This window comes from Vipera ursinii (assembly GCF_947247035.1).
Source record: "Vipera ursinii genome assembly, chromosome: 2".
Classification (NCBI taxonomy): Eukaryota; Metazoa; Chordata; class Lepidosauria; order Squamata; family Viperidae; genus Vipera; species Vipera ursinii.
The window spans coordinates 252,489,824-252,511,954 of NC_139513.1; the positions used below are offsets into that span (position 1 = coordinate 252,489,824).

General features: G+C 42.4%; 1 protein-coding gene across 2 annotated transcripts in view; it reads left to right on the top strand.

Annotated features, from left to right (window-relative positions):
- The first annotated feature begins 1,616 nt into the window (after positions 1–1,616).
- ERAP1 (endoplasmic reticulum aminopeptidase 1) overlaps positions 1,617–22,131 on the top strand; it is a 44,061-nt gene continuing 23,546 nt past the window's right edge. Inside the window, exons 1-13 of one of the 2 annotated variants that reach the window (XM_083354553.1) lie at positions 1,617–1,751; positions 5,630–6,170; positions 7,607–7,745; positions 8,277–8,411; positions 8,915–9,035; positions 9,749–9,903; positions 10,656–10,769; positions 11,903–12,034; positions 12,859–12,990; positions 13,099–13,173; positions 14,526–14,680; positions 15,673–15,752; positions 21,750–21,933. In XM_083354553.1, coding sequence (XP_083210679.1) covers positions 5,710–6,170; positions 7,607–7,745; positions 8,277–8,411; positions 8,915–9,035; positions 9,749–9,903; positions 10,656–10,769; positions 11,903–12,034; positions 12,859–12,990; positions 13,099–13,173; positions 14,526–14,680; positions 15,673–15,752; positions 21,750–21,933 — 1,883 coding nt within the window. In that variant the 5' untranslated portion in view covers positions 1,617–1,751; positions 5,630–5,709. Of the gene's footprint in view, positions 1,752–2,438; positions 2,661–5,629; positions 6,171–7,606; positions 7,746–8,276; positions 8,412–8,914; positions 9,036–9,748; positions 9,904–10,655; positions 10,770–11,902; positions 12,035–12,858; positions 12,991–13,098; positions 13,174–14,525; positions 14,681–15,672; positions 15,753–21,749; positions 21,934–22,131 lie in introns of those variants that run through there. The other variant, XM_083354554.1, reaches the window with a different exon arrangement.

Genomic DNA, 22,131 nt, shown 5'->3' on the forward strand with positions numbered 1-22,131 from the left:
TTGTTTTCTGCTTCTATTTTATTTTACTGAAATATTCTTTTTATTAACTTCAGTACTTGACTAAATGAAAGTAGCAAAACAGCTACCCCTTGTGACAGTAAGCACGAAGTTACTGTAAGTTTTTTAAAATACTTTTTTTTTATAAAAAAACATTGCAAATATAAAAACAAACATTAGGTATTTTAATATCTGCAAAAAATAGATAAATATGTGGCAGTTGTACATATATGAGTTTCTAATGAACCAAAACCAGAGTATTGATTAAAGCTCCTATAATTCTTTGCTGTTGTTTAGTGGTCTAAAATAGCCCCACCAGAGACAGTGTTGTTTTTTTTTAAAGGAGGGCATAGATGCCCAGCACAAGTTTTTCTAACCACTTAATCCTGTCTTTGTTTTGGGTCAGTGAGTGGGAGGGAAGAGACTTAGGCTGGAAGCTGTACTTCTAATTGTCACCCTACTGATTCAAGGTGCTGGTTACGACCTATAAAGCTCTAAATGGCATGGGTCTGGATTACTTACGGGAGCACCTGCTGCCGGCATCAACTTCCCTTCGTCCAGTGGGCTCCCACAGAGAGGGCCTCCTTAGGGTGCCATCAGTCAAAGAGTGTTGACTGGCGGCCCCCAGGGGGAGGGTGTTCTCTGTGGGCACGCCAGACCTTTGGAACCGCTTACCGATGGAGCTCCGGACGGCTCCCAACCTTCGCTCCTTCCGACATGACCTAAAAACATATTTATTTGAACAAGCCGGCTTGGTCTGATGGGTTTAGGGGTATTTTAACGCTTTGTATTAATCTATTGAATTGGGCTGTAGTATTTAATATTTCTTTTAATTTTTATATATTGTATTTTATTGTATTGCCCTGTACACCGCCCTGAGTCCTTCTGGAGAAGGGCGGTATAAAAATTAAATAAATAAATAAATAAATAAATAAATACTGCCTTCTCCAAATGGGGAAATTACACCTTTTTTTTTTTTTAAAAAAATGTCTTTATTCATTTTCCTCTTAGCTTTGGTCTGGTTCGGCTGGATATCCAGCCAGTTTTATAAGCTAATCGTTCTTTTTCTCCGTACCAAGTTCAGTCACATCCAGTTCTATTTTTCTCCTAGTTTTCCTGCCCAGAGAGAGAGATGGGGTAAAATTCCGAGCCACTTTACACAATTTCTTTCCAACATTCTGGTGGGGGGTGAAAGAATAAAAGTGTCAATCCAATGAATACCGTGCCGGTGACGCAGGAGAAAACTGATTTAACGTGCTCTGAAGCAGGCCCTGTTTCATGCAGCGTTTCTCAATCTTGCCCACTTGAAAATGTGAGATGCCGGCTGAGGAGTTCTGAGAACTTAAGTCCCCCACATCTTCAAGTGGCCAAGGTAGAGAAACACTAATCCAATAAATAAAACCGGCGTTCTGAGGACTCCCTTGGCAGCGTACGTACCGTAGTAACACAGAGTAAGAATACTCAGCGGTAACGTTTTGTTGCCCTTCGCATATGGCCAGGGGTCTTCAAACTTGGCCCTTTTATGACTTGTGGACTTCAACTCCCAGAATTCCTCAGCCAGCTTTGCTGGCTGAGGAATTCTGGGAGTTGAAGTCCACAAGTCATAAAAGGGCCAAGTTTGAAGACCCCTGGCATAGGGCGCCTCAGGAGGCTGAGTAGGGCAAGCACTTTCCTGGCCGTTTCGCTTTCGCTTTTCGTCGTTAAACCAAGGGGAGCAGCAGCGGTGGTGCCGGCGGCTGTCTTGGTTCGAGCAGGTAAAAAAAAAAGGGCATCCCTACTAAAGGCTTGTCCTAAGACATAAGAAGGTAGGCAGGAAGAGGGACATTACATTCGTGGAAGGGAAAGGAAGAGAAGAGGCCACATTTCCCTCCGTTTAACTGTCAGGTTTCAATACTGAAAGTGACGACTCCATTTGCGCACGCTCAGTTTTGGAGCCTTTGAAAGCAGCCCTCCGCGAAGGTTTTTCAGCGCCCTTGCGCTGGGCCGAATTGATCCCGAGTCTGAAGGCTGAGGTCAGATAGTCCCTAATGGGCGAGGCTTGCCCCGCCGCCGTGCGTCGTCGTTAAACCGATACAATTCCGTAACGGTACAGGAACCGACGAAAAAACGGCAGTGGCTTCTGGTTATTCTACGTGGGTTAAAAACGGCACTTCCCTTTTCCCCTCTCCCTGTGATTGCGTTCTCGCAGCACACTGAACTACCAGGTAGCCAACCGCGTTTTAGCTTATAGCAGGGGGTCTTCAAACTCGGCCCTTTTGTGACTTGTGGACTTCAACTCCCAGAATTCCTCAGCCAGCGTGCCTGGCTGAGGAATTCTGGGAGTTGAAGTCCATAAGTCACAAAAGGGCCGAGTTTGAAGACCCCTGGCTTATAGTGTCGTCTGCGTCTGGGGAGTCCCTACAGAAGATCTCCTTTGGCTCACAGATAAACTTGCAAGACAAGATGAAGGAAACGAATGAACAGCTTTGCTTTCGATAATGTTTGAAGTTCAGTTTACCAGCTGCAAATCAGGAAGAATGAAATCAGATTATCGACATAAAAAGGTAGTTTAGGGAATTCACTGATTCACTGGCAAGAGAGGACTTAACACCACTGCTGATGTTATTCTGAAGGAAAGATCATTAAACTGGTTAAAAAGAAATTGGTACTTTTGCACTGAGAAGGTACAGAATATCTTCACCCTGAATGTTTTGGATCCTTTTTAGTACTATGTGCTGTTTCTAAGTAGAGTATAGCCTCTTTCTTCATAAATTGAAGCAATGTGAGATGGATGGTCTCAACTGCCAGGTAGCCACCATCTGATCATTCATGGGTTTATGTCTACATGGAGAGGCATTCTGTGTGGTATCAATGGGCCCAGTACTCTTCAGAATCTGTATAAACATCTTTATAAATCTGTGTAAAATCCTGCCTCTCTAGCAGGAGAGGGATGTTTTGAGTCCCATCTGCTGAGGAGTTCCATTTGGCAGGACCTAGGAGATGAGCCTTTTCTGTTGCAACACCTACTCTTTGAAACAGCATCCCAACCCTTACAGCCTTTCAAAAAGTTCCTCAAAATGTGGTTTGTTTCATTAGGGGAGGGGTAGGCAACCTTGGCTCTTTTTTATTGAAAAGTTTTAAAATACATTTTATCTTTGACAATCCCCCCTACCTATCCCTTCCTTCCCCTCCCCCCCTTTCCCCCCTCCCCCCCACTTCCCAGAGCTAAGTACAGGGTATAAAAACAAATAACAATCATAAACATCCATATGCTACCAACAATAAATTCTTAGATCTATCACTCTCTAGCTCATATAAGATAACTACAAACAATACTAATATTACATATAAAAAAATAAAGAAATAGAAAGGAAGACTTATTCAAATGCTACATGAAACTTTTTAGTCCCATATTTGTTCTGGATATATTCAATCCATTTTCTCCACTCCATAATATAACGTTCTTGCGAATGATCTTTCAAATAAGCCGAGATCTTTGCCATCTCTGCCAGGTCAGAAACCTTTAAAGTCCATTCTTCTATAGTCGGCAATTCCTCCTTCTTCCAATATTGACCTATTAAAAGTCTTGCTGCAGTAATTAAATTCAACATCAACTTAGTGTCCACAACTGTAGCATCTGTAATTATACCCAACAAAAAAAGTTGCGGACAAAACTTTATCCTTTGCTTGAAAATCTTCTGCATATTCCAGCTGGCTTAGGAATTCTGGGAGTTGAAGTCCACGAGTCATAAAAGAGCCAAGGTTGCCTACCCCTGCATTAGGGGGTGGGGATCACCTTGGCAGCAGGAAGCCCATGTGTTGGCTTCACAACATACAACATTCTGATTTTAATCTTCTAACCATCCCGTTTTTATGTATGTTTATTTAATTGCTTTAAGTGGTTTTTAGAATTGTTGGGTTTCATTGTATGCCAACCAGAATCGCCTTGTGTAAGATCAGTGGCCACATAAATTTGATAAATGATTTCAGTGAGGGAACAGAAGAGAGGCTCATAATATTTGCAGATAACACAAAATGGACTGAAAGAGATAAGATTGAAAAGGATGTTGATAGACTAAAACATTAGACCATGTTTTAGTTATAAGAAATGTAAGGTTCTTCAGTTAGGCAGAAGAAACCAAATACACAGGTAGGCAATACCTGGTTTAATAAAACTTGTGAGAAGGTTCTGGGTGTCTTGATAGATCACAGATTAAGCATGAACCAACAATGTACCACAACTGCCAAAACAGCCAATGTAGTTTGAGACTACATCAACATAGTGTGATGTCCAGATCAGAGGAAATGAGCAACTTTAAGAAGCAGGCTGTTCTACTGCTTAATGGTTCTTGGTCAGGAAATGCCTCCTTATTTGAAGTTTGAATCTCTCTCTGTAAAGCTAGTCTTTGTCTTACCCTTAAGAGCTAAGGGAGAATAAATCTACACCATGAGTGTCAAACTCGCCACATCACATGACGTGTCGCGACATTGTGACTTTTTTTGCATTGCCAGAGCTGGGGTGGGCGCGGCCTCCTCATGATGCAACCAGCCCACGAGCAGGCAGTTTGACACCCCTGATCTAGGTGATCTATCTTAACATACTGAATGGAAACACTGACCAACATACATATTGCTTTGTAAGCTTGATTTTAAAAAGTTTTTTTTTATGTTAAGAGATATTTTTATCTTTATTTTCCTTATGAATATGTTAATATGAATGTGAAATCAGTCTGGCATGTAAGACAAGTCTGACATCCTTTCACGCATTGGAAGATTGTTATCATGTCTCCTTATAGTCTTCTCTTCTTTAGGCTAAACAGTACCAAGTTCCTTTAACCATTTTTTGTAGGATTTAGCCTCCAATCCTTTTACTATCTCTGTTGCTCTTTTATAAACTTATCCCAGTTCCTGAGTATCCTGTTATAACAGGGGTGTCAAACTCAATTTCATTGAGGGCCGCATCAGTATTGCGGTTGCCCTCAGGGGGCCGTGTGGGTATGGCCAGGGTGGGCGTGGCCTACTGGGTGGGCGTGGCTAGAGTGCATATGGCCTACTGGGTGGGCGTGGCCAGCTCTACATCGTTCGCATCAAGGGTGCCTATGGGGGCCCGGGCAGGAGTGGGACAGATCTGAGGGTCTCTGGCAGAAGGAGGGTCTCTGGGCCAGGGCCAAGGCAGTGGGGGCCGTTCCCTCACCATTTCCAGGATGGCTTTGCGGGCCACATGAAACCACTTCGCGGGCCGCATCCGGCCCCCGGGCCTTGTGTTTGACATGTCTGTGTTATAATGACTAGAAGTGCACACAGTATTCTAGGTGTTGTTTGACCATATTATTTTCAAGCTTCATTTTGAAGATAATTTTCTTTTCCCATAGTTAGAAGTATATATTGCCGTATTTAAACAAGTAAAAATGTGTCATTTACACTTTAACAGGAGTAAATAAGTACAGTTTGCCTTAAAATTAGTTACCCTTATTTTAATATTAAGGTGTAATTCTGAAAATCTACAGTTCACCAAAATTGTATACTCTTTTAAGACAGCCTGCTAGATAAAAAAGAATATATAGAATAACACCTTTAAAACTATACCATATAAATTATAGCCAACATTTCATAAAATATGGTTATATTGTCTGAATTTATTTTTCTTTATTAGATTTCTAATTCTGGATCCCACAGTAACCTGGCATCAGATTGCTGCTTCCTGATCAGATTTTTATTTTGAAGAAGAGTAAAATGTTCTTATTGCTAAACATTCTAAGTTTTCTATGTGCGACATCATGTTCATTTGCTAGAGATGAAAGGAATCCCTTTCCTTGGGATAAAATTAGACTTCCAAAGTATGTTGTTCCAGTTCATTATGATCTTCTTATTCATCCGAATCTCACAACTCTGTCTTTTACTGGATTATCCAAAATAGAGATTTTAATAACAGAACAAACTAGTTCAATCATCCTTCACAGCAAATATCTTCAGATAACCAAAGCTACTATCCACAACACCAAGGACAGCGCTGATACAGCTAAAGGAATGATGGTTTTAGAACATCCACCATTTGAGCAGATAGCACTTGTTTCTACTGAACCTCTACAAGATGGACAGAGCTACATTATTAGCATTGAGTACTCTGCCAATTTATCTGAGAGTTTTCATGGTTTTTATAAAAGCACGTATAGAACTCTGGAAGGGGAAACAAGGTAAGCCCTGTATTAACTATTTATTATTTGACTATATAACTTTTCTTCTTATTTTATATTTACAAGTATGATCATTCATTCAGCAACTGTGTGAAGTTATGATAGCACTGAATGAATGGTGATTACAACGGCTCCTTGAAGTTCCACCTGTCCTAGCACCCCTGTGATCATGTGATTGTAATCCGGGCACTTGGCAGTCAGTTCACACTTATGGCTGGTTGCCAAAATCATGCAGTCTCCATTTACAACCTTCATTGCTGGTTTCCCTAAAAAGCCAGTGGGAAAGCCAGCAGAGACGGTCATAAATCACTGGGGTAAATCTTCCCTACCTGTGGACTCTCCCCTTACCCTTCTGCACTCACTTTGCGCTGGCTACTTACACACTCTTATGCACCCTCCCTGCCCCTTGCTATCTCTCTTGAATCTTCCCCAACCCACACTCTAATCTCCCCAGCCCTTACTCACCCTCCCCGACCCATGCCATGCCTCACACCTTTGTGCATCCTCCCGAATCCACACCTTATCTGTCTCAAATTGTGTGCGCTAAAACCATATCATACCTCTCGCATAGTCTTGAGACCCACAATGCACTTCTGACACAGCCTCTTGCTGCCTCATGCACTTGACCCTCTCCCCACTTTGTCTCCCTCCACTCATCCATTCGCACCCTCACAACCTTTTCTGAACTTCCTTGCCCCCTCACACCTCTTCCCCAACACATGCTGTGACTTTTGCACATCCCACACATCCTCTCTGATCACCCTCTTTATCTCTCCAACAGCTGGCAGCAGCCACTTACCTGCTTTCTGGCCTGGGACTTGCAACTTGCTACTGCTTTCTTCACTGGCTTTGATTGTGGGAAGCTGGCAGAAAATTGCTTCATCTCATTACCATAGGATTCAGTTAATTAAGACAACTGGGGTGGTTCCTGAAATAGATTTGGGACATTAATTTTGTTGCTCCATTCTAACAAATTGTCGTACAGGTGGCAAACTTATTCTGGTAGAGAGTTCATTCTTCATCTTTCCTCTTAATGGTAATTTATAAGTATTCTAGAATTGGTTATTTAATTTCATGCATTTCTTTTCCCTGCCAAAATGAATCTTTGGAATATCTTTCATCATGGAATCCATTAAAAAAAACAAATCCATTATTAGACAGGCAATCAGAGAACTTTTCAAGTTGTAAATTCTAGAAAAGCAGTTGTGGTACAGACTAACCTTCTGTGCACATATCTGAGAATACAGCCCATGAAGCAGAGAAACCTACTTCCAAAAAACATGTGTAGGCTTGCCTTATTAATGACTATGCTTCATATTTTTTCCTGATCTATAAATATAAGGTACGGTAAGTAATATTGTTGAAGTTAAATGTGGACTAGTAAATGTATGTCTGCCTAATCAGTTTAAATTTACTTGTTTTTGTCTTAATTCCAGGGTGCTTGCATCAACCCAGTTTGAGGCAACAGCTGCGCGTATGGCCTTTCCTTGCTTTGATGAACCTGCACTAAAAGCAACATTTTCTATTAAGATCAGAAGAAGCCCAAAGCACCTAGCACTATCTAATATGCCTTTGGTATATGTATTTTTTGAATATTTTAGAAAGCAGATAAAAGAATTTTTTTTTAAAAAATAGTATACACAATTAGTGCATATATTATGCAAAGAATGTTCACATGAAATCAAAATAGAAAATTCATTGTTAATATATTTTAAAAAGTAAGAAAAACTTGAAATCCAGATTACTTATATCCTCAAAAGTGGTATTCTTTGCTATTGTGAGCTGCAATACTTTATTTTTTTCCTTGAAAGATGTCCAGTTAAACTTAATGAGACTATCTTATGGGTAGATTTGGATCAAACTGCACTGTACAACATGCTAATCCATAACTGTTAATGAATTGCATAGGCATACATTTATATTTTAGTGACCCTTCAAAAAGGCAAGTATAGCCTTTGCTGCAAAAGGTTTTGTAACATTAACACAGCGTTTTTGTAATCTTTGTGCAGTGAGAGAGTTTGAACAGAAATATAAAAGACTTAATTCCAAACAGTCTTAAAGTTGTCAACTACAAGCAAAATGTAATTGTATTTTTTTAAATTTTAGGTGAAATCAGTAAACATTAATGAATGGCTTATTGAGGACCAGTTTGACATCAGTGTAAAGATGAGCACTTACTTAGTAGCCTTCATTATTTCAGACTTTAAATCAGTTACCAAGAGGACATTACGTGGAATTAAGGTAATCATTTAGCATCAGCTGATTTTATCTGTATAAACATTTATACAGATTCAAGCACAAGATTGCAGTTATAAAATGAGTTCTGAAAATGAGAACAGTCTAATTTTAACTAATTTTTCAGAAATTCCCAAGTCTATTGATTGAATATAATAATTAAATGCTTAGACTTGCACAGTTGATTTCACACTGTTGAACATAGGATTTTTTTAAAAAAAAAATATTTGTTTATAGAGTAGTAAAGTAATTCTACATATTCAGAACTGTTCTTGGTTGTTTAGGCTTCTGCTGAGTAACTGAACAAATATTCTATTGTTTAGCATGACAAGAAACATAGAAGCTTTGGCTTGTTCCCATCCTAAACAAGACAGATTTGGAAGCAAATACAACAAAACTATATCTTGATCTGCCCAATACAATTCCGGGTGCTGATTGTGATACTTGGGACTACGTTATGAGAAACCTATGTTGATGCGTCAAAATCCATTCATGCTTGTGTTTTTTAGGTTTCAGTATACACTGTGCCACACAAAATCAAACAAGCAGAATATGCTTTGGACGCAGCAGTGAAACTTTTAGACTTCTTCGAGGGATATTTTGGCATTGCATATCCTTTGCCAAAACAAGGTATGTATTATTCTGAGATACAGTTAAGAGCTGAAAAGTATATTAACCAGCCAGATTAATTCTCTTAATTTAAAGTCATTTTTTAATATTTAAAAAAATCGTTTAGAGTTAGATTTTTTAAAAAGATGTGTTTTATATATATATATACAAAATAAATTCTTATTCAATTCAAAGTTCCTTCCAATTTGTGTTAAGTTTCCTACTAGAAAGTTGGACAGTCGTTTTTTTAATCTTTTTATTACTGATAATGTTGCTAAGATATAAACCAACTCACTGAAAAATAGAATTACAGTCCTATTGAGTGTTATTGAGTTTAATATGAAGTTCTGTCCGAAAAATCACCCAAAAAAAGAGTTCTAGATAAAATTCATACATGTAAACAGTCTTTTGTGGGAACATTTCATATGTAGTCTCAAGCATTACTTGTATCTAGATGCTGCTATCATCTTTTTTCATTGAATCATTTTTAATTGCATGTTCTTTTTCAGTGTACATTACACAGAGTAATGCAAATGTTAATGTTTTTTTAAAAAAAAATCTCCCGAAGAATGTTTTTTTAAAGGCCAAAAAGATTTATGGTTACTTTTGAAAAATTACCATATCACTAAATATTTGAACTTATATTAGTTGTCTGTGTGTGCACATGCATGTACTTTTTTCCAGGTGTATGATAGGGTGTAAACAGATTTTAAGAAAATAACATTTCATTACAGATCTAGCAGCTATTCCAGATTTTCAGTCTGGTGCAATGGAAAATTGGGGATTGACCACGTACAGGGAATCTGCTTTGTTATATGATTCTGAAAAATCCTCAGTATCAAAGAAACTTGTAATTACTATGACGGTAGCCCATGAACTTGCTCATCAGGTAAATTTTGGCCTGTTTTTCATGTATGAAATTGCAGGTTATATTTTAATTATCTGGAGAACAATTCCCTGTGAAATCAGAAAAGTAACATCAGTTGATTGTTGCGTTGTGACATTTATATAAATGACTCAAGCCAGCATATAAGATTTTTTCCCCTCATAAAGCTAACAGAATTTACAGTATGTTTTCTGTATATAGTTTAGAAAGGATATCTTCTGGTCTATAGTTTCTTCACTGAAGCTTTACAGAGAGTGTGAGTACCTACTTTGCATTCACCAGTGAATGTGCTGCATATAGTTTTAGCAATACCACATAAGCTTTGTTGTAAGCCATCCAAAGTCACTTGTTTTGTGTGAGATAGTTGGACTGTCCATCCTATAGAAATTCAGTAAGAGTGTTGGTTTTTCTAAGTACATTCCTGCAGAAACTCAGTTTGTCTTAAGAACTACTACCCAGTCAATGCCAAATAATCAGTCTAAAGGGTCATAATGCTAAATTTGCTACTGGTATTTATACTGGAGTTGTTGTGAATGCTCAGTTTTCATAAACATTAGGTGGTCTTCTCATGAAAGGCACTAGCTGTTGCCACACAAAACAGTTCTTTTTTGTTCATAAACAAGAGACTGTTGAGTAGGTACAGAGCAGTGCCAACCTATACCTTTACTTTGTTCCCTCTTTATAAAATGGACACTTTCAAGTTGATTAGCGTCTTATGAATTGTTCTCAATCTTGCTACATGTTCTGTTTTATAGTGGTTTGGAAATTTGGTTACAATGGAATGGTGGAATGATCTTTGGCTTAATGAAGGTTTTGCCAAGTTTATGGAATTTGTGTCAGTAAGAAAGACCCATCCAGAACTGAAAGTTGTAAGTATTGGACCGGGGGGGGGGGTTCTTCCCATTTTTAATAATAAGCCAAGAAAATACCAGGACTGGAAACAGACACCTTCTTCCCCTTGTAGATTTGCACTAAGGCAGCCTCAGCAATGTTTTTAGACTGTAGGCATGATTGTGTAGCACAGCATGAAACTTTATAATTAATGAAAATAATTATACAGTAAATTGTGTTAGCGGCATGATATGCCTAGAAGTGAACTTCTTGCTCATAATTTGGAAGCTGTGAGTTCAATCCTAGGTAGTGGAAGATATTTTTCTCTCTGGGCACAATGAGTAATTGTCTGTTGTGAAACTGCTTAAGCATCAGGAAGGGCATCCATCCAGTAAATGCTCAAGCTCTGATCTGTCACCCTGACTTCACCCTGATGAAGGGATTATAGGGTTATTAAAAGAAAAAAAAATAGTGAATTGTATACATTTTCCCATAATACTAATGCTATTACTTTCTAAGTTACTTAAGACTTAAGGGAGTTATTTCCTACTATTTCCCGTTGTCCCTTTTTGTCTTTTGGGAAGTGGGGTGTTTGATTGGAGTCTGCCAACATTCCATTTGTTCTCAGCCCATAAAGAAAACAAATTATCTTTTTTCTGCTGAGACCAATATTTTCAGACAAATAATACGAAACATCTTAAATACTAATTTATTATGGCATAAGATTTTTTTGGACTAGAATTCGCTTCATCCATTGGATGAAATATTAGCCTATCAATATTTAATTCAATGCTGGAATTGGAATAATGAGATTTAATCCCAGTAATATTAAAGATAATCATTTTATCAGCAAAAGTATTTTATAAATAGATTTAGTAATTATTTTACATAATTAATTTTTGGTGAAATTAACCACAGTTTAGATTTGGAGGCCAATTTGGGGGGGAATTAAAGTTTAATTTCACTTTGACCACTTACATATTTTAATTCTCCACTCTTACCAAAAGTAATGTTACTCAAAATATGTATAAAGCAGCTTGTAGTCATAAATGAAGCAATAAAGTATTAATTCTGTATAAATAATTAAATGTAAGTTCATCTCTATGTGTCATTTAAAAATAAACTCCAAAATTTCAGACGACTACTTTTGGCTTCTTTTTCTTTTGTTTAGGAAGATCATTTTTTAAACAAGTATTTTAATGCCATGGAGGTAGATGCTTTAAATTCTTCACATCCTATATCGACTCCTGTTGAAGATCCAGCTCAGATTCTAGAAATGTTTGATGAAGTTTCCTATGATAAGGTAAAGTAAGAAATTTTGGCCAAGTTTAATAAATCTGGATACTGCGTTTATATCTGAAAGTGAATTTCAGATATAAACACAAAAACTAATGCAAACTAATAAAGTGCAGAAACAGTAAAGAAAAAGAAAAAGCGCTGAAAGATTTGAATGGAAAAAACAGAAAAAAGAAGGTTCAGAATTCCTCTGTATATAATATAAAATACATTTACAAAATTCTCACTTTGTGATTATAAATAAACCTCACCCTCTCTTGTTTTTATTATCCATTATCCATTTCTTTCTAGTCATTAAAACCAGAAATCAATGTTTCTATGTCAGAAACATTTTTAGGGTCATTAATTTCAATCTGCAGAGATAAAAAATAGAATTTAGTACCATAATCAGTGATTATATGGACATATAGGTAAAGGTTCCCCCGCACATGCGTGCTAGTCGTTTCCAACTCCAGGGGCCGGTGCTCATCTCCGTTTCAAAGCCAAAGAGCCAGCGCTTGTCTGAGGACGTCTCTGTGGTCGTGGCCAGCATGACTAGATGCCAAAGTCGCATGGAACACTGTTACCTTCCCACCGTGGTGGTCCCTATTTTTCTACTTGCATTTTTATGTGCTTTCAAACTGCTAGGTTGGCAGAAGCTGGGATGAGTAACAGGCACTCACTCTGTTACGCGGCACTTGGGATTTGACCCGCCAAACTGCCGACCTGATCGACAAGCTCAGCGTTCTAACCCACTGAGCCACCGCGTCCCTTTTATATGGACATATATTAGTCCAAATCCCTAAACATGAAAAAAAAGATGTATTCCATATTATTTCATTCTCTTTACAGGGTGCTTGTATTCTCAATATGCTACAGGACTATCTCAGCCCAGAAGTTTTTCAAGCTGGTCTTGCAAAATATTTGTTGCGATTCAGTTATCAGAACACAAAAAACAAAGATCTGTGGGACAGCTTATCAGATGCAAGTATTTGAGAAGTATTTCTTCTTTCAAAATATCTAATTTCAAAATGTTCTTGAGCAGCATTGATGTTCATCTTGTGATATCTTTAATAACTGTTTATTGGTTAGGTTTGTCCATATGCTGATGGAAGTCCCATACAAAATGGAGTTTGTATCAGAAACAAGGAGAAAGTCTTAAACTCAGTGAGATAAATTTTTATCTTTTCTTTCATTTTCTTTTTCTTTCTTTTTCTCTCTTTTTCTTTCTCCATCCCTCCCTACTTTCTTCCTTCCTTCCTTCCTTCCTTCCTTCCTTCCTTCCTTCCTTCCTTCCTTCCTTCCTTCCTTCCTTTATTTAATATATATGCTGCCTATCTCATTGACCAGCAAATCTGGGTGGCTATCCATATTATGTCATGAAGTTGTGATACAATCTTTTCATTTGTAAGGTATGCAATTGAAATAAATTGTTTAAATATTATCTACTGGATCTTTTGAGTACTGTTCCAACCATTCTGAAAAAGTCTGAACTCAAAGTGACTGTTTTGAGGTCAGAATAGTTTCCAACTCAAAACAGAAGCTTTCAAGTTCAAACATGGATTTAAATTGTTTACAATAACACTAAAAAAGTGCATTGTACAATAACTTGATATTTTGAAACCAAAATTTTAAATCAATAAAATTGATTGCTATTATGCAGTCATTTTGACAAAAACTAATGCCTAAGTGAAGCACCACCAATCTTTGAATTAAGATATTTTAGATGAAATGTTCTGAAATATTTCAAAAAATCACAGATATTTGTTTTGGATTGTATTAATGACAAGCTTTTCTCTCAAAAAGCTTGTAGTTTTATCAGGTTGCTTTCACAAATAATTATTTAGCATGTAGGCAAAACATAACAAATGCTATAGGTCCCCTAATAGTTATGATTTTTTTCAGTTACTTATTGTTCTAGTTTTTTTCTAATATAAATTAAAAATTTCCAATGAAAGAAATATGGTGAACCTTAAGATTTCTTTAATGACCACATGTTGAGTTTAAAAAAAAAGAATGCCCTGGTTTTGTTCTCAAACCATAATTTAAATAAAGTATTGTTTAAATTGAATTTTTAAAATTTCATCATCTTGTTTGGAAAATTACAGCCGATTAAAATATAAATTACCAAGCTTCATTACTTTGCTGATGTGGAAGGGGAAGAAAATATAGCAAATAATTTCTTATATCAACTGAGTTGGATATTGTTTAGAACTGCATAGCTACAGAAAATAAATCAAAAGAGGTCTTGTTCCTCTGGTACATAGATAATTGGAAATAAAAATGAAGAATTTGCAACTTATTAGGGGTATTACTTGATTGTTAAAAGAAACCTTAAGAAACTATCCTTAAAGCATTGCTTTCTTATGCTGAAAAGAATATCACAGCTGAGGACATTACATTGTTGATTTTGAAAATTATTAAAAAACGGCACACTTGAATTTTTTAATTTCTATGACTACTACTTTATCAATGCACATGCCTATATTTTTGTTAATATTTTTGTAATTTTTATGTAGCACTGGACCAAAGCTGTGCTTCAAGATGTACAGGCAGTGATGAATACTTGGACACTCCAGAAAGGATTTCCTCTAGTGACCGTTACTATTAAAGGAAAAAATATCCATCTACAACAAGAACATTATTCAAAAAAAGCTACTTTGTCATCAGCTGGGTAATGATGAACAAATGCAACTTTATGATTATATTTTCTCCTGATTCTACCTTATGATATGGATACTTAGCACCACAGTTGACACTGGAATTTGGTTTGTTGAGCAAAGCAGTCATTAAGTAAGATACCATTTGACTGCTTTGCTCAACGACTGCAATTCTGACGCTCCCACTTGCAGTTGTGAAGCGATCTCATGTGCCATTAAGTAGATGGAATTCAGGATAAGGCAACATGCCTTATCCATCCAACATGGATGCCTCTGCAAGGTAAGGGAGGACCTGTGAAGCTTCACTCTGACACTGAAAGTCCTCCCTGCTTGCAGGATTTTCACCCCCAGACTGGAGAGATACTCATGCATGGCCCACCCTGGGTCTTCCCACTTGCCAGAGACAGTCCACTCAGCTTACATTACTGCTGCCCCTCTGCTCTGGCACCTGCTGAAATCCAAGCATGCAGTTGCTTAAGAATGACAGGAATTGCTGAAACAAGTTTGCGAAAGAGCCTTGTCTCTCAGCAAAAAAACAATTGGAGGGGTTACCTTTTGCAAAAGTCTGGCTGATGCTGTGTTAAATTCTCCCTGCTTCCTCTCTAGGAATCTACTTGATGAATCTGCTTTCTCTCCAGGAACCTGCTTGATGGTTTTAATTCTTAGGATGCTAAGCAGACAAATTTATGCATATATCCCTTTCTTACAGAAAACTACTCGTTCAATTTTTTCCAGAGTAAACAGCAGATAATTGTTAAAACAGTAATAATTGCCATTAACATGGGAGGAAGGTTGAGTCAACCATTTAAATTCTTTTTAGGTACACAACCTTATTTTCAGCTTCATAAATGTGTCCTTGTTATACCACACTGCTCCCCAAGTTAATGTTTATATACTTTATCCTGCAAAGTGATGCACCTTAGTTTTTTAAAAAATGCATTCATTTTATCTGTTTCAAAACAATTCATCCTGTATCAAAAATCACAGTGTTGATTTTGTTTTTTAGGAGTCTGTGGCACATCCCATTGACATATATTACCAATAAATGTAATGATGTTCGGAGATTCTTGCTGACAACCAAAACAAGTAAGTTTAACTCAAATGGTGGAGGCCTACATAAGATTACAAACATTAAACAACAGAAGTGTACAAAATTTTTTATAGTGAAAACATTACTGTACAAATGTTGGCCCAACCCTGAAATGTACGATTTTGACTTGGAACAGAGACTGGAATGGCAAATGAGGTTGTGAGGTTGCATTTTTTTCTCACAAAGCATTTTGCTTAACTCTATTAAATAATAATAAATTTCAGTCAGTTATTGAAACATTTTTGGAAAAGTTTAAAATTTAGGGAATATTGTATTTTAGGAAAATCAGATGCATATCCACAAAGCAGTTACCGTATATACTTGAATATAAGCCGACTCGAATATAAGCCGAGACCCCTAATTTTACCCCCCAAAAATGGAAAAAGTTGGTGACTCGAGTATAAGCCGAGGCTGGGAAATGCAGCAGCTCACCTTATGCTCCTCTCCAGAGATCTTCCCTCAGCAGCGGCCGGCAAAGTAGCTCGCACGCGAAACAAGCCCGGCAGAGGAGCCGGAGCGGCGAGCAGAGGCGCCCGGCCCAGATCCTGCAAGGCCCAGCCGAGACGCGCCCCCAGCAGCGGAGCTGCTCCGGCTCCTCTGCCGGGCTTGTTTTGCATGTGAGCTACTTTGCCTGATGCTGAGAAGACCCGCTTGGGCACTCGGGTTGTTGTCAGTCTCCGCAGGCCCTTCTCGTTTCCAGGAACGTCAAGCGCGCTTGGCTCTCCACCCCCACGGCAGGGCAGGGCAGGGCAGAGACTTGCTCGCCCTTCTGACGGCCCTGAAGAGAAACGAAGGGCTTGCAAACTCCCCGCGAGAAGCTGGGCGAAGCGCGTGGCTGGGCGAGTGTGTGCCTGCGCGCGTATTTACGAAAGAAACGCTCCGAGAGTTCTTCTTTCTCCGCCCCCTTGGGGGGAACTCTAGCGACTGCTGTAGCCGCGCTTCTCTTCTCGGCTCCGAAAATAGGGATTTCTACTCTCTCTCTCTCTCTCTCTCCCCTCCCCACCCCGCATTCTCCTGTCTCTTCGATTGCGACAATAAAAAGGCGAAGGGTGCGCTGGTTTCTTCCTCCTTCCTCCCCCCTCCCCTCCCCTCCCCGATTGTCAGGTGAGGCAGCTGGAGGTCTGGCCGGGAGATTGTAGCCGTTTTGAAACGCCGCGTCTTGAAACGCCCGATCAGCTGATTTTCGGGTGGAAGAGCCGCGGCTTGAATCTGTTTGCATCTGCCTGAATTAGACCGAAACGGCCTGAATTTGACCAGAGTTGCTTTGTAATGGCTGGAGGAACTGCAGAGGAGGTCTTGCCGGGAGATTGTGGCCATTTTGAAACGCCACGGCTTGAAACGCCCGATCAGCTGATTTTCGGGGCGGAAAGAGCCACGGCTTGAATCTGCTTGTATTTGTTTGAACTTAACCAGAAACGGCTCGTAATGGCTGGAGGAACTGCGGAGGGAGTGAATGCTCCAGCCTGGAATATTTGGAAAGGCTGGGGGAACCGGATGAACTGCAGCTTAAGCGACTGTTGCCGGAGGAGCCATGGCTTGAAACGCCCCAGTTTTGGGGCAGCGTTTGCTTGTTCCCTCCCTCCCTCCCTCCCTCCCCTTTCCCTCCTCTCTAAATCCTTCCTTCCTTCCTTCCTTCCTTCCTTCCTTCCTCCCTCCCTCCCTCCCTCCCTCCCTCCCCTTTCCCTCCTCTCTAAATCCTTCCTTCCTTCCTTCCTTCCTTCCTTCCTTCCTTCCTTCCTTCCTTCCTTCCTTCCCCAGCCCTAATCCGGAAAGTGGAAGGAAAGAAGAGTAAAGGCTGGGCGGAGGAGGAGGGGAAGTTTAAAAAGGGGGCGGCGTTCCCTTTAAAAAGCCGCCCGCCATGCCGCGCTCCCTCGCAGCACTCGCGGCGGCTGGCTTCTTGGCTCCCGGTCTCCCCCAGGCTTCCCGGCTGTGATTGGCGAGCGAGCCTCCCGAGCTCCGGCGGCCGTGACATCAGCAGAAGCGGAGCAAGCAAAAGCGAAGGGGGAAGGAAGTTCACCAGCAGCACCTCGAGCCCGCTCCGAGCGCTGGCAGACGCGGAGCTGAAAGAGAAGCAGCATCTCTGCGCCCCCGGGCTGCTGGGGTGAAGTTGCAGCCGCCGCACCAACCAGCCGAGGAGACTCTCGCTTCCCCCCACCCCCCACCCCCCACCCTCCCTACATCCCGAGCCTTCCAGATCTTCACCTGCCTACTCGCGAGCAGGCATGTTTTCCAGCCAATCCGGGCCTGGGAGCAGGGCGCCGGCGGCACGTCCACTTTCCCCGCACTCTCCGTTCAGACGGCGCCCTTTGAGCCTGGAGTGATGCGGACGTCGGAAAAGGGCGCCGGGCGAAAGCAGCGAAGCGGGATCGCCGCGTGCCCCCCACTCCTCCTCCTCCTCCTCTTCTTCTTCTTCCTCCTCCTGGTCGGCTTGACACCCCCATTTCGGCTGCTTCGCAAACTGCTTCCTCCACCCCACCCCACCCCACCTCACCCCTCCCCGCAAAAGATGCCGGGGTCGACAGCGTTTTTTCTACCCGGAACAAGCAAACACGCAGGCAACCCTGCACTATTCAGCTCAGTGAAGTCACGCTTGAAACGGCTTGAAACGCCCGATCAGCTGATTTTCGGGGCGGAAAGCGTGCGGTGTTGTTGTGTTTTTTTTCCTCCCCCCGAAAGTGAACGGCAGCTTTCCGTACTAGTGTATTGGCATGTCAAGACACCAGCACAAAGACCAAGGTACAAGCAGCTCTCCTTCAGTCATTATTGAAACATTTGATCAGCCCAACTTCTTCTTCTTCTTCTTATTATTATTAAATCTGTTTTTTAACCAAGCGTGACTTCACTGAGCTGAATAGTGCAGGGTTGCCTGCGTGTTTGCTTGTTCCGGGTAGAAAAAATGCTGTCGACCCCGGCATCTTTTGCGGGGATTTCCCATTTCCCGTTGCGAAACCAGCCGAGCCCAAGTCCACCCTTTCTTTTTTTTCCACGGCACGCTCGGTGCCTTTCCCACGATCGTGTCTCCTTCAGATCTTACGCAAGCTTCCTCGATTTCCTGGTGTGTGTGTGTGTGTGTGTGTGTGTTTCTTTCTTATTCCTCCCTTCTCTGGTGGTTGGAAAGGCGTGTGACGCGCTTCGACAACAACTCTGCTGGCTCTCTCGGTGGGAACCTCCCATCCTCTATATACCCCCATTTCGGCTGCTTCGCAAACTGCTTTCTCCACCCCACCCCACCCCACCTCACCCCTCCCCGCAAAAGATGCCGGGGTCGACAGCGTTTTTTCTACCCGGAACAAGCAAACACGCAGGCAACCCTGCACTATTCAGCTCAGTGAAGTCACGCTTGGTTAAAAAACAGATTTAATAATAATAATAATAAGAAGAAGAAGTTGGGCTGATCAAATGTTTCAATAATGACTGAAGGAGAGCTGCTTGTACCTTGGTCTTTGTGCTGGTGTCTTGACATGCCAATACACTAGTACGGAAAGCTGCCGTTCACTTTCGGGGGGAGGAAAAAAAACACAACAACACCGCACGCTTTCCGCCCCGAAAATCAGCTGATCGGGCGTTTCAAGCCGTTTCAAGCGTGACTTCACTGAGCTGAATAGTGCAGGGTTGCCTGCGTGTTTGCTTGTTCCGGGTAGAAAAAACGCTGTCGACCCCGGCAACTTTTGCGGGGAGGGGTGAGGTGGGGTGGGGTGGGGTGGAGGAAGCAGTTTGCGAAGCAGCCGAAATGGGGGTGTCAAGCCGACCAGGAGGAGGAAGAAGAAGAAGAGGAGGAGGAGGAGGAGTGGGGGGCACGCGGCGATCCCGCTTCGCTGCTTTCGCCCGGCGCCCTTTTCCGACGTCCGCATCACTCCAGGCTCAAAGGGCGCCGTCTGAACGGAGAGTGCGGGGAAAGTGGACGTGCCGCCGGCGCCCTGCTCCCAGGCCCGGATTGGCTGGAAAACATGCCTGCTCGCGAGTAGGCAGGTGAAGATCTGGAAGGCTCGGGATGTAGGGAGGGTGGGGGGTGGGGGGTGGGGGGAAGCGAGAGTCTCCTCGGCTGGTTGGTGCGGCGGCTGCAACTTCACCCCAGCAGCCCGGGGGCGCAGAGATGCTGCTTCTCTTTCGGCTCCGCGTCTGCCAGCGCTCGGAGCGGGCTCGAGGTGCTGCTGGTGAACTTCCTTCCCCCTTCGCTTTTGCTTGCTCCGCTTCTGCTGATGTCACGGCCGCCGGAGCTCGGGAGGCTCGCTCGCCAATCACAGCCGGGAAGCCTGGGGGAGACCGGGAGCCAAGAAGCCAGCCGCCGCGAGTGCTGCGAGGGAGCGCGGCGTGGCGGGCGGCTTTTTAAAGGGAACGCTGCCCCCTTTTTAAACTTCCCCTCCTCCTCCGCCCAGCCTTTACTCTTCTTTCCTTCCACTTTCCGGATTAGGGCTGGGGAAGGAAGGAAGGAAGGAAGGAAGGAAGGAAGGAAGGAAGGAAGGAAGGAAGGATTTAGAGAGGAGGGAAAGGGGAGGGAGGGAGGGAGGGAGGGAGGAAGGAAGGAAGGAAGGAAGGAAGGAAGGATTTAGAGAGGAGGGAAAGGGGAGGGAGGGAGGGAGGGAGGGAACAAGCAAACGCTGCCCCAAAACTGGGGCGTTTCAAGCCATGGCTCCTCCGGCAACAGTCGCTTAAGCTGCAGTTCATCCGGTTCCCCCAGCCTTTCCAAATATTCCAGGCTGGAGCATTCACTCCCTCCGCAGTTCCTCCAGCCATTACGAGCCGTTTCTGGTTAAGTTCAAACAAATACAAGCAGATTCAAGCCGTGGCTCTTTCCGCCCCGAAAATCAGCTGATCGGGCGTTTCAAGCCGTGGCGTTTCAAAACGGCCACAATCTCCCGGCAAGACCTCCTCTGCAGTTCCTCCAGCCATTACAAAGCAACTCTGGTCAAATTCAGGCCGTTTCGGTCTAATTCAGGCAGATGCAAACAGATTCAAGCCGCGGCTCTTCCACCCGAAAATCAGCTGATCGGGCGTTTCAAGACGCGGCATTTCAAAACGGCTACAATCTCCCGGCCAGACCTCCAGCTGCCTCACCTGACAATCGGGGAGGGGAGGGGAGGGGGGAGGAAGGAGGAAGAAACCAGCGCACCCTTCGCCCTTTTATTGTCGCAATCGAAGAGACAGGAGAATGCGGGGTGGGGAGGGGAGAGAGAGAGAGAGAGAGAGTAGAAATCCCTATTTTTGGAGCCGAGAAGAGAAGCGCGGCTACAGCAGTCGCTAGAGTTCCCCCCAAGGGGGCGGAGAAAGAAGAACTCTCGGAGCGTTTCTTTCGTAAATACGCGCGCAGGCACACACTCGCCCAGCCGCGCGCTTCGCCCAGCTTCTCGCGGGGAGTTTGCAAGCCCTTCGTTTCTCTTCAGGGCCGTCAAAAGGGCGAGCAAGTCTCTGCCCTGCCCTGCCCTGCCGTGGGGGTGGAGAGCCAAGCGCGCTTGACGTTCCTGGAAACGAGAAGGGCCTGCGGAGACTGACAACAACCCGAGTGCCCAAGCGGGTCTTCTCAGCATCAGGCAAAGTAGCTCACATGCAAAACAAGCCCGGCAGAGGAGCCGGAGCAGCTCCGCTGCTGGGGGCGCGTCTCGGCCGGGCCTTGCAGGATCTGGGCCGGGCGCCTCTGCTCGCCGCTCCGGCTCCTCTGCCGGGCTTGTTTCGCATGTGATTCCGGGCCAGGTGCTGCTGAGGGCGAGCAGAGGCACCCGGGCGACCCCAGCAGCGTCAGGCAAAGTAGCTCGGCCGCGCGCAAGTCCTCGGTAAGTTCTTTTTTTTTGTTGACTGGAGTATAAGCCGAAGTGGATTTTTTCAGCCCAAAAAGTGGGCTGAAAAATTCGGCTTATACTCAAGTATATACGGTATATAGTACACGTTGAAGGTATGTTTTCGAAAGAGTATTAAAGCAGGAAATCCTTATTTTTAATGATGTAATGAATGTAAATAAATCAGGTGTTTCTGTGAATTGTGATATATTTTGATTTTAGATAATATAGTCCTCCCAGAAGAAGTGGAGTGGATAAAATTCAATGTAGGAATGAATGGTTATTATATTGTGCATTATGGAGATCATGGCTGGGATTCTCTAATTCGCCTGTTAAAAGACAATCATGAAACAATAAGCAGCAATGATCGAGCAAGCCTCATTAACAATGCATTCCAGCTGGTGAGGTAAGAGTTAAAACATTTGCACATGCCTAACATTTGAGGTCTGAGAAGGAAGGAATTAAATAAGCAGGCATGGATACCTGCGGTAAGAAGCACCTCATTTAGGAGATACTTCTTTAAAAGAAAGATGGGTTTGTCTCTGAGAAACAAGCATATTCTACATTTGTGCAGGAGACACTGGTTGAAGTACACAGAATATCT